Source organism: Pseudophryne corroboree, chromosome 1 (assembly GCF_028390025.1).
Source record: "Pseudophryne corroboree isolate aPseCor3 chromosome 1, aPseCor3.hap2, whole genome shotgun sequence".
In the NCBI taxonomy this organism is placed as follows: Eukaryota; Metazoa; Chordata; class Amphibia; order Anura; family Myobatrachidae; genus Pseudophryne; species Pseudophryne corroboree.
In genome coordinates, this window is record NC_086444.1 from 1,034,688,380 (window position 1) to 1,034,703,352 (window position 14,973).

At 49.9% G+C, this 14,973-nt stretch overlaps 1 protein-coding gene and 1 long non-coding RNA gene across 11 annotated transcripts in view; one reads left to right on the plus strand and one right to left on the minus strand.

Moving 5' to 3' along the window:
- Window positions 1-14,253, minus strand: part of LOC134923475 (uncharacterized) — a 196,963-nt gene extending 182,710 nt beyond the window's left edge. For 5 of the 10 annotated variants that reach the window (XM_063920761.1, XM_063920764.1, XM_063920759.1 and 2 more), the window contains exon 1: window positions 14,120-14,253. In XM_063920761.1, coding sequence (XP_063776831.1) covers window positions 14,120-14,144 — 25 coding nt within the window. In that variant the 5' untranslated portion in view covers window positions 14,145-14,253. The remainder of the gene's footprint in view (window positions 1-14,119) is intronic. The other 5 variants (XM_063920760.1, XM_063920756.1, XM_063920754.1 and 2 more) reach the window with 5 other exon arrangements.
- LOC134923608 (uncharacterized) overlaps window positions 13,861-14,973 on the plus strand; it is a 211,205-nt gene continuing 210,092 nt past the window's right edge. Inside the window, exon 1 of the long non-coding RNA XR_010177508.1 lies at window positions 13,861-14,383. This is a non-coding gene — a long non-coding RNA (uncharacterized LOC134923608). The remainder of the gene's footprint in view (window positions 14,384-14,973) is intronic.

A 14,973-nucleotide genomic window follows, 5' to 3' on the forward strand; every position in this document is an offset into this window, starting at 1 on the left:
CCCTCTTCCAGGCTTGCAATAACCGCCCTGAGCGATTCCATTTTGAACTTGAACCTCCTTATATAAGTGTTCAAGGATTTCAAATTTAGAATGGGTCTCACCGAACCGTCTGGTTTCGGTACCACAAACATTGTGGAATAGTAACCCCGTCCCTGTTGAAGGAGGGGAACTTTTATTATCACCTGCTGGAGGTACAGCTTGTGAATTGCCGCCAGCACTACCTCCCTGTCCGGGGGAGTGGCTGGCAAGGCTGATTTGAGGTAACGGCGAGGGGGAGACGTCTCGAATTCCAGCTTGTATCCCTGAGATACCACCTGTAGAACCCAGGGATCCACCTGTGAGCGAACCCACCGGTCGCTGAAGTTCCGGAGACGGGCCCCCACCGCACCTGGCTCCACCAGTGGAGCCCCAGCGTCATGCGGTGGATTTAGTGGAAGCAGGGGAGGATTTTTGTTCTTGGGAACTGGCTGTATGGTGCAGCTTTTTCCCTCTACCCCTGCCTCTGGGCAGAAAGGACGCACCTTTAACCCGCTTGCCTTTCTGGGGCCGAAAGGACTGTACCTGATAATACGGTGCTTTCTTAGGCTGTGAGGGAACCTGAGGTAAAAATGTCGACTTCCCAGCTGTCGCTGTGGAAACGAGGTCCGAGAGACCATCCCCAAACAATTCCTCACCCTTGTAAGGCAAAACCTCCATGTGCCTTTTAGAATCCGCATCACCTGTCCACTGCCGAGTCCATAATACTCTCCTGGCAGAAATGGACATTGCATTTATTCTAGATGCCAGCTGGCAAATATCCCTCTGTGCATCTCTCATATATAAGACTACGTCTTTAATATGCTCTATGGTTAGCAATATAGTGTCCCTGTCAAGGGAATCAATGTTATCAGACAGGGAATCAGACCACGCTGCTGCAGCACTGCACATCCATGCTGAAGCAATAGCAGGTCTCAGTATAGTACCTGAGTGTGTATATACAGACTTCAGGATAGCCTCCTGCTTTCTATCCGCAGGCTCCTTTAAGGCGGCCGTATCCTGAGACGGTAGTGCCACCTTTTTGACAAGCGTGTGAGCGCTTTATCCACCCTCGGGGATGTCTCCCAACGTACCCTGTCCTCTGGCGGGAAAGGGTACGCCATTAGTAACTTTTTAGAAATCACTAGTTTTTTATCAGGGGAAGCCCACGCTTCTTCACACACTTCATTTAACTCATCTGATGGGGGAAAAACCACTGGTTGCTTTTTCTCCCCAAACATAATACCCTTTTAGTGGTACCTGGGTTAATGTCAGAAATGTGCAACACATTTTTCATTGCCGTAATCATGCAACGGATGGCCCTAGTGGAATGTACATTTGTCTCGTCGTCGTCGACACTGGAGTCAGACTCCGTGTCGACATCTGTGTCTGCCATCTGAGGTAGCGGGCGTTTTTGAGCCCCTGATGGCCTTTGAGACGCCTGGGCAGGCATTGGCTGAGAAGCCGGCTGTCCCACAGCTGTTATGTCATCGAACCTTTTATGTAAGGAGTTGACACTGTCGGTTAATACCTTCCACATATCCATCCACTCTGGTGTCGACCCCGCAGGGGGTGACATCACATTTATCGGCACCTGCTCCGCCTCCACATAAGCCTCCTCATCAAACATGTCGACACAGCCGTACCGACACACCGCACACACACAGGGAATGCTCTGACTGAGGACAGGACCCCACAAAGTCCTTTGGGGAGACAGAGAGAGAGTATGCCAGCACACACCACAGCGCTATATAAACAGGGATTTACACTATTACAGAAAGTGATTTTCCCTATAGCAGCTATACAATACAGTTTTGCGCCCAAATTTAGTGCCCCCCCTCTCTTTTTTACCCTTTGAGCCTGGAAACTGCAGGGGAGAGCCTGGGGAGCTGTCTTCCAGCGGAGCTGTGAAGAGGAAATGGCGCCAGTGTGCTGAGGGAGATAGCCCCGCCCCTTTTTCGGTGGGCTTCTCCCGCTCTTTTATTAATATTATGGCTGGGGATTTTTACACATAATAAGAATTTACTTACCGATAATTCTATTTCTCATAGTCCGTAGTGGATGCTGGGGACTCCGAAGGGACCATGGGGAATAGCGGCTCCGCAGGAGACTGGGCACAAAGTAAAAGCTTTAGGACTAGCTGGTGTGCACTGGCTCCTCCCCCTATGACCCTCCTCCAAGCCTCAGTTAGGATACTGTGCCCGGACGAGCGTACACAATAAGGAAGGACTTTGAATCCCGGGTAAGACTCATTACCAGCCACACCAATCACACCGTACAACTTGTGATCTGAACCCAGTTAACAGCATGATAACAGAAGGAGCCTCTGAAAAGATGGCTCACAACAACAATAACCCGATTTTTGTAACAATAACTATGTACAAGTAATGCAGACAATCCGCACTTGGGATGGGCGCCCAGCATCCACTACGGACTATGAGAAATAGAATTATCGGTAAGTAAATTCTTATTTTCTCTAACGTCCTAGTGGATGCTGGGGACTCCGAAAGGACCATGGGGATTATACCAAAGCTCCCAAACGGGCGGGAGAGTGCGGATGACTCTGCAGCACCGAATGAGAGAACTCCAGGTCCTCCTCAGCCAGGGTATCAAATTTGTAGAATTTAGCAAATGTGTTTGCCCCTGACCAAGTAGCTGCTCGGCAAAGTTGTAAAGCCGAGACCCCTCGGGCAGCCGCCCAAGATGAGCCCACTTTCCGTGTGGAATGGGCTTTTACAGATTTTGGCTGTGGCAGGCCTGCCACAGAATGTGCAAGCTGAATTGTACTACAAATCCAACGAGCAATCGTCTGCTTAGAAGCAGGAGCACCCAGCTTGTTGGGTGCATACAGGATAAACAGCGAGTCAGATTTTCTGACTCCAGCCGTCCTGGAAACATATATTTTCAGGGCCCTGACTACGTCCAGCAACTTGGAATCCTCCAAGTCCCTAGTAGCCGCAGGCACCACAATAGGTTGGTTTAAGTGAAATGCCGAAAACACCTTAGGGAGAAATTGAGGACGAGTCCTCAATTCCGCCCTGTCCGAATGGAAAATCAGATAAGGGCTTTTACAGGATAAAGCCGCCAATTCTGACACGCGCCTGGCCCAGGCCAGGGCCAACAGCATGACCACTTTCCATGTGAGATATTTTAACTCCACAGATTTAAGTGGTTCAAACCAATGTGACTTTTGGAATCCAAAAAAAAAAAAAAAAACTACATTGAGATCCCAAGTGCCACTGGAGGCACAAAAGGAGGCTGTATATGCAGTACCCCTTTTACAAACGTCTGAACTTCAGGGACTGAAGCTAGTTCTTTTTGGAAGAAAATTGACAGGGCCGAAATTTGAACCTTAATGGACCCCAATTTCAGGCCCATAGACACTCCTGTTTGTAGGAAATGTAGGAATCGACCCAGTCGAATTTCCACCGTCGGGCCTTACTGGCCTCGCACCACGCAACATATTTTCGCCAATTGCGGTGATAATGTTTTTGCGGTTACATCCTTCCTGGCTTTGATCAGGATAGGGATGACTTCATCCGGAATGCCCTTTTTCCTTCAGGATCCGGCGTTCAACCGCCATGCCGCAAACGCAGCCGCGGTAAGTCTTGGAACAGACAGGGTCCTTGCTGGAGCAGGTCCCTTCTTAGAGGTAGAGGCCACGGATCCTCCGTGAGCATCTCTTGAAGTTCCGGTTACCAAGTCCTTCTTGGCCAATCCGGAGCCACGAATATAGTGCTTACTCCTCACCATCTTATCAATCTCAGTACCTTGGGTATGAGAGGCAGAGGAGGAAACACATACCCTGACTGGTACACCCACGGTGTTACCAGAGCGTCTACAGCTATTGCCTGAGGGTCCCTGGACCTGGCGCAATCCTTGTCGAGTTTTTCCCAACGGTTTATAATCCTGTGGAAGACTTCTGGGTGAAGTCCCCACTCTCCCCGGGTGGAGGTCGTGCTGAGGAAGTCTGCTTCCCAGTTGTCCACTCCCGGAATGAATACTGCGGACAGTGCTATCCCATGATTTTCCGCCCAGCGAAGAATCCTTGCAGCTTCTGTCATTGCCCTTCTGCTTCTTGTGCCACCCTGTCTGTTTACGTGGGTGACTGCCGTGATGTTGTCCAACTGGATCAACACCGGCTGTCCTTGAAGCAAAGGTCTTGCTAAGCTTAGAGCATTGTAAATGTCCCTTAGCTTCAGGATATTTATGTGAAGTGCTGTCTCCAGGCTTGACCATAAGTCCTGGATATTCCTTCCCTGTGTGACTGCTCCCCAGCCTCGCAGGCTGGCATCCGTGGTTACCAGGACCCAGTCCTGAATGCCGAATCTGCGGCCCTCTAGAAGATGAGCACTCTGCAACCACCACAGGAGGGACACCCTTGTCCTTGGTGACAGGGTTATCTGCTGATGCATCTGAAGATGCGACCCGGACCATTTGTCCAGCAGGTCCCACTGGAAAGTTCTTGCGTGGAATCTGCCGAATGGGATTGCTTCGTAGGAAGCCCCCATTTTACCCAGAACCCTTGTGCATTGATGCACTGAGACTTGGCTCGGTTTGAGGAGGTTCCTGACTAGCTCGGATAACTCCCTGGCTTTCTCCTCCGGGAGAAACACCTTTTTCTGGACTGTGTCCAGGATCATCCCTAGGAACAGAAGACACGTCGACGGAACCAGCTGCGATTTTGGAATATTGAGAATCCAATCGTGCTGCCGCAACACTATCTGAGATAGTGCTACACCGACCTCCAACTGTTCCCTGGATCTTACCCTTATCAGGGAATCGTCCAAGTAAGGGATAACTAAAATTCCCTTCCTTCGAAGGAACATCATCATTTCGGCCATTACCTTGGTAAAGACCCGGGGTGCCGTGGACCATCCCTACGGCCGCGTCTGAACTGATAGTGACAGTTCTGTACCATAAACCTGAGGTACCCTTGGTGAGAAGGGTAAATTTTGACATGAAGGTAAGCATCCTTGATGTCCCGAGACATCATGTAGTCCCCTTCTTCCAGGTTCGCAATCACTGCTCTGAGTGACTCAATCTTGAATTTGAACCTCTGTATGTAAGTGTTCAAAGATTTTAGATTTTAGAATCGGTCTCACCGAGCCGACTGGCTTCGGTACCACAATAGTGTGGAATAATACCCCGTTCCCTGTTGCAGGAGGGGTACCTTGATTATCACCTGCTGGGAATACAGCTTGTGAAAGGCTTCCAAAACTGCCTCCCTGTCAGAGGGAGACGTCGGTAAAGTCGACTTTTGGAAACGGCGAGGGGGAGACGTCTCGAATTCCAATATGTACCCCTGAGATATTACCTGAAGGATCCAGGGGTCTACTTGCGAGTGAGCCCACTGCGCACTGAAATTCATTGAGAACGGGCCCCCACCGTGCCTGAGCTTGTAAAGCCCTAGCGTCATACTGAGGGCTTGGCAGAGGCTGGAAAGGGTTTCTGTTCCTGGGAACTGGCTGATCTCTGCAGCCTTTTTCCTCTCCCTCTGTCACGAGCAGAAAAGAGGAAACTTTTTGTCCGCTTGCCAACAAAGGACTGCGCCTGATAATACGGCGTCTTATTTTGAGAGGCGACCTGGGGTACAAACGTGGATTTCCCAGCTGTTGCCGTGGCCACCAGGTCTAAAAGACCGACCCCAAATGTCCCCTTTCAAAGGCAATACTTCCAAATGGCGTTTGGAATCCGCATCACCTGACCATTTTACTGGTAGAATTGGACAACGCACTTATACTTGATGCCAGTCGGCAATTATTCCGCTGTGCATCATGCATATATAGAAATGCATCTTTTAAATGCTCTATAGGCAATAATATACTATCCTTATCTAGGATATCAATATTTCCAGTCAGGGAATCCGACCATGCCAACCCAGCACTGCACCTCCAGGCTGAGGCGATAGCTGGTCGCAGTATAACACCAGTATGTGTGTAAATACCTTTTTCCCTCCTGCTTTCTATCAGCAGGATCCTTAAGGGCGGCCATCTCATGAGAGGGTAGAGCCCTTGTTCTTACAAGCGTGTGAGCGCCTTATCCCCCCTAGGGGGTGTTTCCCAATGCATCCTAACCTCTGGCGGGAAAGGGTATGCAGCCAATACTTTTTAAGAAATTATTAATTGTTATCGGGGGGAAACCCACGCATCATCACACATTTTATTTCTCAGATTCAGGAAAACTACAGGTAGTTTTTCCCTCACCGAACATAATACCCCTTTTTTGGTGGTACTCGTATTATCAGAAATGTATAAAACATTTTCCATTGTCTCAATCATGTAACGTGTGGCCCTACTGGAAATCACGGTTGTCTCTTCACCGTCGACACAGGAGTCAGTATCCGTGTCGGCGTCTGTATCTGCCATCTGCCTGACGGCCTATGAGACGTCTGGACAGGCACAAGCTGAGTAGCCGGCTGTCTCATGTCAACCACTGTTTTTTTATATAGAGCTGACACTGTCACGTAATTTTCAACAGTACATCCACTCAGGTGTCGACCCCCTAGGGGGTGACATCACTGTTACAGACACTCTGCTCCGCCTCCACATCATTTTCCTCCTCATACATGTCGACACACACGTACCGACACCCAGCACACACACAGGGAATGCTCTGATAGAAGACAGGACCCACTTAGCCCTTTGGGGAGACAGAGGGAGAGTTTGCCAGCACACACCAGAGCGCTATATATGTATAGGGACAACCTTACAATAAGTGTCTATCCCTTATAGCTGCTTATATCTGTTATTTTGCCAAATAAGTGCCCCCCTCTCTTTTTTTACCCTGTTTCTGTAGTTGCAGGATGCAGGGGAGATTCTGGGAGCCTTCCTACCAGCGGAGCTGTGTGGGAAAAATGGCGCTGTGTGCTGAGGAGATAGGCCCCGCCCCCTTCACGGCGGGCTCTTCTCCCGCTTTTTACTGGAAAACTGGCAGGGGTTAAATACATCCATATAGCCCAGGAGCTATATGTGATGTATTTTTTGCCAACTAAGGTAAATTCATTGCTTCCCAGGACGCCCCCCCCCAGCGTCCTGCACCCTCAGTGACCGGAGTGTGAAGTGTGCTGAGAGCAATGGCGCACAGCTGCAGTGCTGTGCGCTACCTTATGAAGACAGGAAAGTCTTCTGCCGTCGATTTATGGACCTCTTCTTGCTTCAGCATCTGTAAGGGGGCCGGCGGCGCGGCTCCGGGACCCATCCATGGCTGGGCCTGTAATCGTCCCTCTGGAGCTAATGTCCAGTAGCCTAAGAAACCCAATCCACTCTGCACGCAGGTGAGTTCGTTTCTCTCCCCTAAGTCCCTCGATGCAGTGAGCCTGTTGCCAGCAGGTCTCACTGAAAATAAAAAACCTATTTAAACTTTTACTCTAAGCAGCTCAGGAGAGCCACCTAGATTGCACCCTTCTCGTTCGGGCACAAAATCTAACTGAGGCTTGGAGGAGGGTCATAGGGGGAGGAGCCAGTGCACACCAGCTAGTCCTAAAGCTTTTACTTTGTGCCCAGTCTCCTGCGGAGCCGCTATTCCCCATGGTCCTTTCGGAGTCCCCAGCATCCACTAGGACGTTAGAGAAATATAGTTTATTAGACTATATTATGTGTTGTTTTGCCAATTTAAGGTACTCTAATTGCAGCCCAGGGCGCGCCCCCCCCCCCCCCCCCCAGCGCCCTGCACCCATCAGTGACCGGAGTATGTGGTGTGCATAGGGAGCAATGGCGCACAGCTGCAGTGCTGTGCGCTACCTTAATGAAGACCGGAGTCTTCAGCCGCCGATTTCCAGGACGTTCTTCTTGCTTCTGGCTCTGCAAGGGGGACGGCGACGCAGCTCCGGGACCGGACGACCGAGGCTGGGCCTGTGTTCGATCCCTCTGGAGCTAATGGTGTCCAGTAGCCTAGAAGCCCAAGCTAGCTGCAAGCAGGTAAGTTCGCTTCTCTCCCCTAAGTCCCTCGTAGCAGTGAGTCTGTTGCCAGCTGATCTCACTGAAAATAAAAAAACCTAATAAATACTTTCTTTACTAGAAGCTCAGGAGAGCCCCTAGTGTGCAACCAGCTCGAGCCGGGCACAGATTCTAACTGAGGTCTGGAGGAGGGGCATAGAGGGAGGAGCCAGTGCACATCAGTAGTCCTAATTCTTTCTTAGAGTGCCCAGTCTCCTGCGGAGCCCGTCTATTCCCCATGGTCCTTACGGAGTTCCCAGCATCCACTAGGACGTCAGAGAAAATAAGATTTTACTCACCGGTAAATCTATTTCTCGTAGTCCGTAGTGGATGCTGGGAACTCCGTAAGGACCATGGGGAATAGCGGCTCCGCAGGAGACTGGGCACAACTAAAGAAAGCTTTAGGTCACCTGGTGTGCACTGGCTCCTCCCACCATGACCCTCCTCCAAGCCTCAGTTAGGACACTGTGCCCGGACGAGCTGACATAATAAGGAAGGATTTTGAATCCAGGATAAGACTCATACCAGCCACACCAATCACACCGTATAACTCGTGATACTATACCCAGTTAACAGTATGAATATAACTGAGCCTCTCAACAGATGGCTCAACAATAACCCTTTAGTTAGGCAATAACTATATACAAGTATTGCAGACAATCCGCACTTGGGATGGGCGCCCAGCATCCACTACGGACTACGAGAAATAGATTTACCGGTGAGTAAAATCTTATTTTCTCTGACGTCCTAGTGGATGCTGGGAACTCCGTAAGGACCATGGGGATTATACCAAAGCTCCCAAACGGGCGGGAGAGTGCGGATGACTCTGCAGCACCGAATGAGAGAACTCCAAGTCCTCCTCAGCCAGGGTATCAATTTTGTAGAATTTAGCAAACGTGTTTGCCCCTGACCAAGTTGCAGCTCGGCAAAGTTGGAAAGCCGAGACCCCTCGGGCAGCTGCCCAAGATGAGCCCACCTTCCTTGTGGAATGGGCTTTTACAGATTTTGGCTGCGGTAGTCCAGCCGCAGAATGCGCCAGCTGAATTGTGCTACAAATCCAGCGAGCAATAGTCTGCTTAGAAGCAGGAGCACCCAGTTTGCTGGGTGCATACAGGATAAACAGCGAGTCAGTTCTCCTGACTCTAGCCGTCCTGGAAACATAATTTTTCAAGGCCCTGACTACGTCCAGTAACTTGGAATCCTCCAAGTCCCTAGTAGCCGCAGGCACTACAATAGGTTGGTTCAAGTGAAAAGCTGATACCACCTTAGGGAGAAACTGGGGACGAGTCCTCAATTCTGCCCTATCCATATGGAAAATCAGATAAGGACTTTTATATGACAAAGCCGCCAATTCTGATACACGCCTGGCCGAAGCCAAGGCCAATAACATGACCACTTTCCGCGTGAGATATTTTAGATCCACGGTTTTTAGTGGCTCACACCAATGTGATTTTAAGAAACTCAACACCACGTTGAGAACCCAAGGTGCCACTGAAGGCACAACCGGGGGCTGAATATGCAGCACTCCTTTTACAATGTCTGAACTTCAGGTACTGAAGCTAGTTCTTTCTGGAAGAAAATCGACAGAGCCGAGATCTGTACCTTAATGGAGCCTAATTTTAGGCCCATAGACACTCCTGCTTGTAGGAAATGCAGAAATCGACCTAGTTGAAATTCCTCTGTTGGGGCCTTTTTTGGCCTCACACCAAGCAACATATTTTCGCCATATGCGGTGATAATGTTTTGCAGTTACATCTTTCCTGGCTTGAATCAGCGTAGGAATGACTTCCTCCGGAATGCCCTTTTCCTTTAGGATCCGGCGTTCAACCGCCATGCCGTCAAAACGTAGCCGCGGTAAGTCTTGGAACAGACAGGGCCCCTGCTGCCGCAGGTCCTGTCTGAGCGGCAGAGGCCATGGGTCCTCTGATATAATTTCTTGAAGTTCTGGGTACCAAGCTCTTCTTGGCCAATCCGGAACCACGAGTATCGTTCTTACTCCCCGCCTTCCTATTATTCTCAGTACCTTTTGTATGAGAGGCAGAGGGGGGAACACATAAACCGACTGGTACACCCACGGTGTTACCAGAGCGTCCACAGCTATCGCCTGAGGGTCCCTTGACCTGGCGCAATATCTTTTATAGCTTTTTGTTGAGGCGGGACGCCATCATGTCCACCTGTGGCCTTTCCCAATGGTGTACAATCCTTTGGAAGTGTCTGCTGAGAAGATCTGCTTCCCAGTCGTCCACTCCGGGAATGAAAACTGCTGACAGTGTTAACACATGATTTTCCGCCCATCGGAGAATCCTTGTGGCTTCTGCCATCGCCATCCTGCTTCTTGTGCCGCCCCGTTGGTTTACATGGGCGACTGCCGTGATGTTGTCTGATTGGATCAGTACCGGCTGGTTTTGAAGCAGAGGCCTTGCCTGACTCAGGGCATTGTAAATGGCCCTCAGTTCCAGAATATTTATGTGTAGGGAAGTCACCTGACTTGACCAAAGTCCCTGGAAGTTTCTTCCCTGTGTGACTGCCCCCCAGCCTCAAAGGCTGGCATCCATGGTCACTAGGACCTAGTCCTGTATGCCGAACCTGCGGCCCTCTTGAAGATGGGCACTCTGCAGCCACCACAGTAGAGATACCCTGGTCCTTGAAGACAGGGTTATCAGCCGATGCATCTGAAGCTGTGATCCGGACCACTTGTCCAACAGGTCCCACTGAAAAGTTCTTGCATGGAACCTGCCGAATGGGATTGCTTCGTAGGAAGCTACCATTTTTCCCAGGACTCGCGTGCAATGATGCACCGATACCTGTTTTGGCTTCAGGAGGTCTCTGACTAGAGATGACAGCTCCTTGGCTTTCTCCTCCGGGAGAAACACTTATTTCTGTTCTGTGTCCAGAACCATCCGCAGGAACAGTAGACGTGTCGTAGGAACCAGCTGTGACTTTGGACTGTTTAGAATCCAACCGTGCTGTTGTAGCACTTTCCAAAATAGTGCTACCCCGACTAGCAACTGCTCCTTGGACCTTGCCCTTATAAGGAGATTGTCCAAGTACGGGATAATTAAAACTCCCTTTTTTCGAAGGAGTATCATCATTTCGGCCATTACCTTGGTAAACACCCTCGGTGCCATGTACAGTCCAAACGGCAGTGTCTGGACTTGGTAATGGTAATCCTGTACCACAAATCTGAGGTACTCCTGGCGAGGATGGTAAATGGGGACATGCAGGTAAGCATCCTTGATGTCCCGGGATCCCATGTAATCCCCCTCGTCCAGGCTTGCAATAACCGCCCTGAGCGATTCCATCTTGAACTTGAATTTTTTTATGTATGTGTTCAAGGATTTTAAATATAAAATGGGTCACACCGAACCATGCGGTTTCGGTACCCCAAACCGTGTGGAATAGTAACCCCGTCCTTGTTGAAGTAGGGGCACCTTGAGTATTACCTGCTGGGAATACAGCTTATTAATTGCCTCTAGCGCAGCCTCCCTGCCTGAGGGAGTTGTCGGCAAGGCATATTTGAGGAAACGGCGGGGGGGAGACATCTCGAATTCCAGCTTGTACCCCTGAAATACTACTTGAATGAAACAGGGATCCACCTGTGAGCGAGCCCACTGATCGCTGAAATTTTTAAGACGGCCCCCCACCGTACCTGGCTACACCTGTGGAGCCCCCGCGTCATGCTGTGGACTCAGAGGAAGCGAGAGAAGAATTTTGATTCTGGGAACAGGCTGACTGGTGCAGCTTTTTCCCTCTTCCCATGTCTCTATACAGAAAGGAAGCGCCTTTGACCCGCTTGCTTTTCTGAAGCCGAAAGGACTGTACCTGATAATACAGTGCTTTCTTAGTCTGTGAGGAAACCTGAGGTAAAAATATTTCTTCCCAGCTGTTGCTGTGGATACGAGGTCCCAGAGACCATCCCCAAATAATTCCTCACCCTTATAAGGCAGAATCTCTATGCGCCTTTTAAAGTCAGCATCACCTGTCCAGTGACAGGTCTCTAATACCCTCCTGACAGAATGGACATTACATTCATTTTGGATGCCAGCCGGCAAAATATCCCTCTGTGCATCCCTCATATATAAGACGACGTCTTTAATATGTTCTCATGTTTGACAGGGTCACCGACCACGCTGCAGCAGCACGATCTGCAGGTCTCAGTCTAGTACCTGAGTGTGTAAATACAGACTTCAGGATAGCCTCCTGCTTTTTATCAACAGGTACCTTCAAAGTGGCCGTTCCTAAAACGGCAGTGCCACCTTTTTTGACAACCGTGTGAGCGCCTTATCCACCCTAGGGGATATCTCCCAGCGTAACTTATCCTCTGGCGGGAAAGGGTACGCCATCAGTAACTTTTTAGAAATTACCAGTTTCTTATCGGGGGGAACCCACGCTTTTCACACACTTCATTAATTCATCTGATGGGGGAACAAAACACTGCCTGCTTTTTCTCCCCAACATAAAAACCCATTTTTAGAGGGTTAATGTCAGAAATGTGTAACACATTTTTTTTTTTTTTTTTATTGCCGGGATCAAGTCACGGATGTTCCTAGCGGATTGTGTATATGTCTCAACCTTGTCGACACTGGAGTCAGACTCCGTGTCGACATCTGTGTCTGCCATCTGAGTGAGCGGGCGTTTTTGAGCCCCTGATGGCCTTTGAGACGCCTGGGCAGGCGCGGACTGAGAAGCCGGCTGTCCCACAGCTGTTACGTCATCCACCCTTTTATGTAAGGAGTTGACACTGTCGGTTAATACCTTTCACCTAACCATCCACTCTGGTGTCGGCCCCACAGGGGGCGACATCACATTTATCGGCATCTGCTCCGTCACCATATAAGCCTCCTCATTAAACATGTCGACACAGCCGTACCGACACACCGCACACACACAGGGAATGCTCTGACTGAGGACAGGACCCCACAAAGCCCTTTGGGGAGACAGAGAGAGAGTATGCCAGCACACACCAGAGCGCTATATAATGTGGGGATTAACACTATAACTGAGTGAAATTTCCCCAATAGCTGCTTGTATATATAATATTGCGCCTAAATTTAGTGCCCCCCCTCTCTTTGAGCCTGAAAACTACAGGGGAGAGCCTGGGGAGCTTTCTTCCAGCTGCACTGTGAAGAGAAAATGGCGCCAGTGTGTCTGAGGGAGATAGCTCCGCCCCTTTTTCGCGGAATTTTCTCCCGCTTTTTTCTGGATTCTGGCAGGGGTATTTACCACATATATAGCCTCTGGGGCTATATATTGTGGTATTTTTGCCAGCCAAGGTGTTTTTATTGCTGCTCAGGGCGCCCCCCCCCCAAGCGCCCTGCACCCTCAGTGACCGGAGTGTGAAGTATGTATGAGGAGCAATGGCGCACAGCTGCAGTGCTGTGCGCTACCTTGGTGAAGACTGATGTCTTCTGCCGCCGATTTTCCGGACCTCTTCTTGCTTCTGGCTCTGTAAGGGGGACGGCGGCGCGGCTCCGGGACCGAACACCAAGGCTGGGCCTGCGGTCGATCCCTCTGGAGCTAATGGTGTCCAGTAGCCTAAGAAGCCCAAGCTGGCTGCAAGCAGGCAGGTTCGCTTCTTCTCCCCTTAGTCCCTCGCTGCAGTGAGCCTGTTGCCAGCAGGTCTCACTGAAAATAAAAAACCTAATTCTATACTTTCTTTCTAAAAGCTCAGGAGAGCCCCTAGTGTGCATCCAACCTCGGCCGGGCACAAAATCTAACAGAGGCTTGGAGGAGGGTCATGGTGGGAGGAGCCAGTGCACACCAGGTGACCTAAAGCTTTCTTTAGTTGTGCCCAGTCTCCTGCGGAGCCGCTATTCCCCATGGTCCTTACGGAGTTCCCAGCATCCACTAGGACGTCAGAGAAATTTCTAGTTACGCCACTGCCCCATAGATAAGTGATCTAAAGAGAGTAGTAACGTACACACCTACTAGTACTAATATAACTACTGACTTTTGCAGATACATAATAGTCTCTAGCGGACAAGACCAGTCCGGACCTACTAGTATGGGGTTGTGTCTTTACAGCCTCCATCAGGTTACAGACAGGGCCGGCCAGCAGGTGGCGCTGCAAGTCAATAAGGAACTGCTGCTGGTAGCAAGAGAACAATAGTACCCATGCCGCAACCTGTCGTTTTAGAGAGAGCGGGATGTCTGTAGAGCACACTTGCCTGGTTCCCATGGTGCCTCCCCCATGCTCCGCCCGGAGTGCTCACATCGGTACAGGCGCTTCGACTCTCGCCTGGCTGACGACGGTTTCCAAACTGCGCACAACCGTTTTTAGGCACGCGTAACTCCTCCTGGCATCAGCGGATCACGTGACTGCCTGCGGACGGGCGCTCTGCGCGAGAACCGCGTGGGCCTCTGTGGGAGATCTGGGAGGAAGGACCCCAGACGGAGATGGCGTATAGGGAGGGCACTGGAGAAAGCATGAGGTGACTGGTATAGTTTTCTCATCAAATGTTTGTGGGCTCTATCCCTAACCCTGATAGTACCCAGTTACTGTCATTTCCATGGGTAGTATCATGTGACAGTGAGGTACCAGGCTTGCCATTACCAGTGTGCATACTGTATGTTCCTGCGGATAGCTGATGACACATACATGATTCCCAGGTACACAAGCTGTTACTCAGAGGACTCACTATGTATGATTATGTGTGATTTTGTTTGCGTTTAATATGTTGCTGTTGAAACTCAAAATACAAAAACGGTGTGATAAACCAGGCCTGATAATGTGTCAGAACATTTCTGTGATGATATCTAAAATTATGGCTACATGTGAGCATTATAACAATTATTGTTTAAAGCACACAAAAATAGCATTGTGTGCTAATGCAATACAATTATATATGGAATTAGAAGCACTGCACTATACAGTCAATACTGAAAAAACGACAACATATTTTAGATTAAATAGTTTCCAGGGTAGAATCTGTTTATCCTGAGACTTTCTCTGTGTAGTAGGCTGGTAACTACATGCCTTATAGTGCCCACATGTCAGCATAGATTTAGAGCAGGGGTGGGG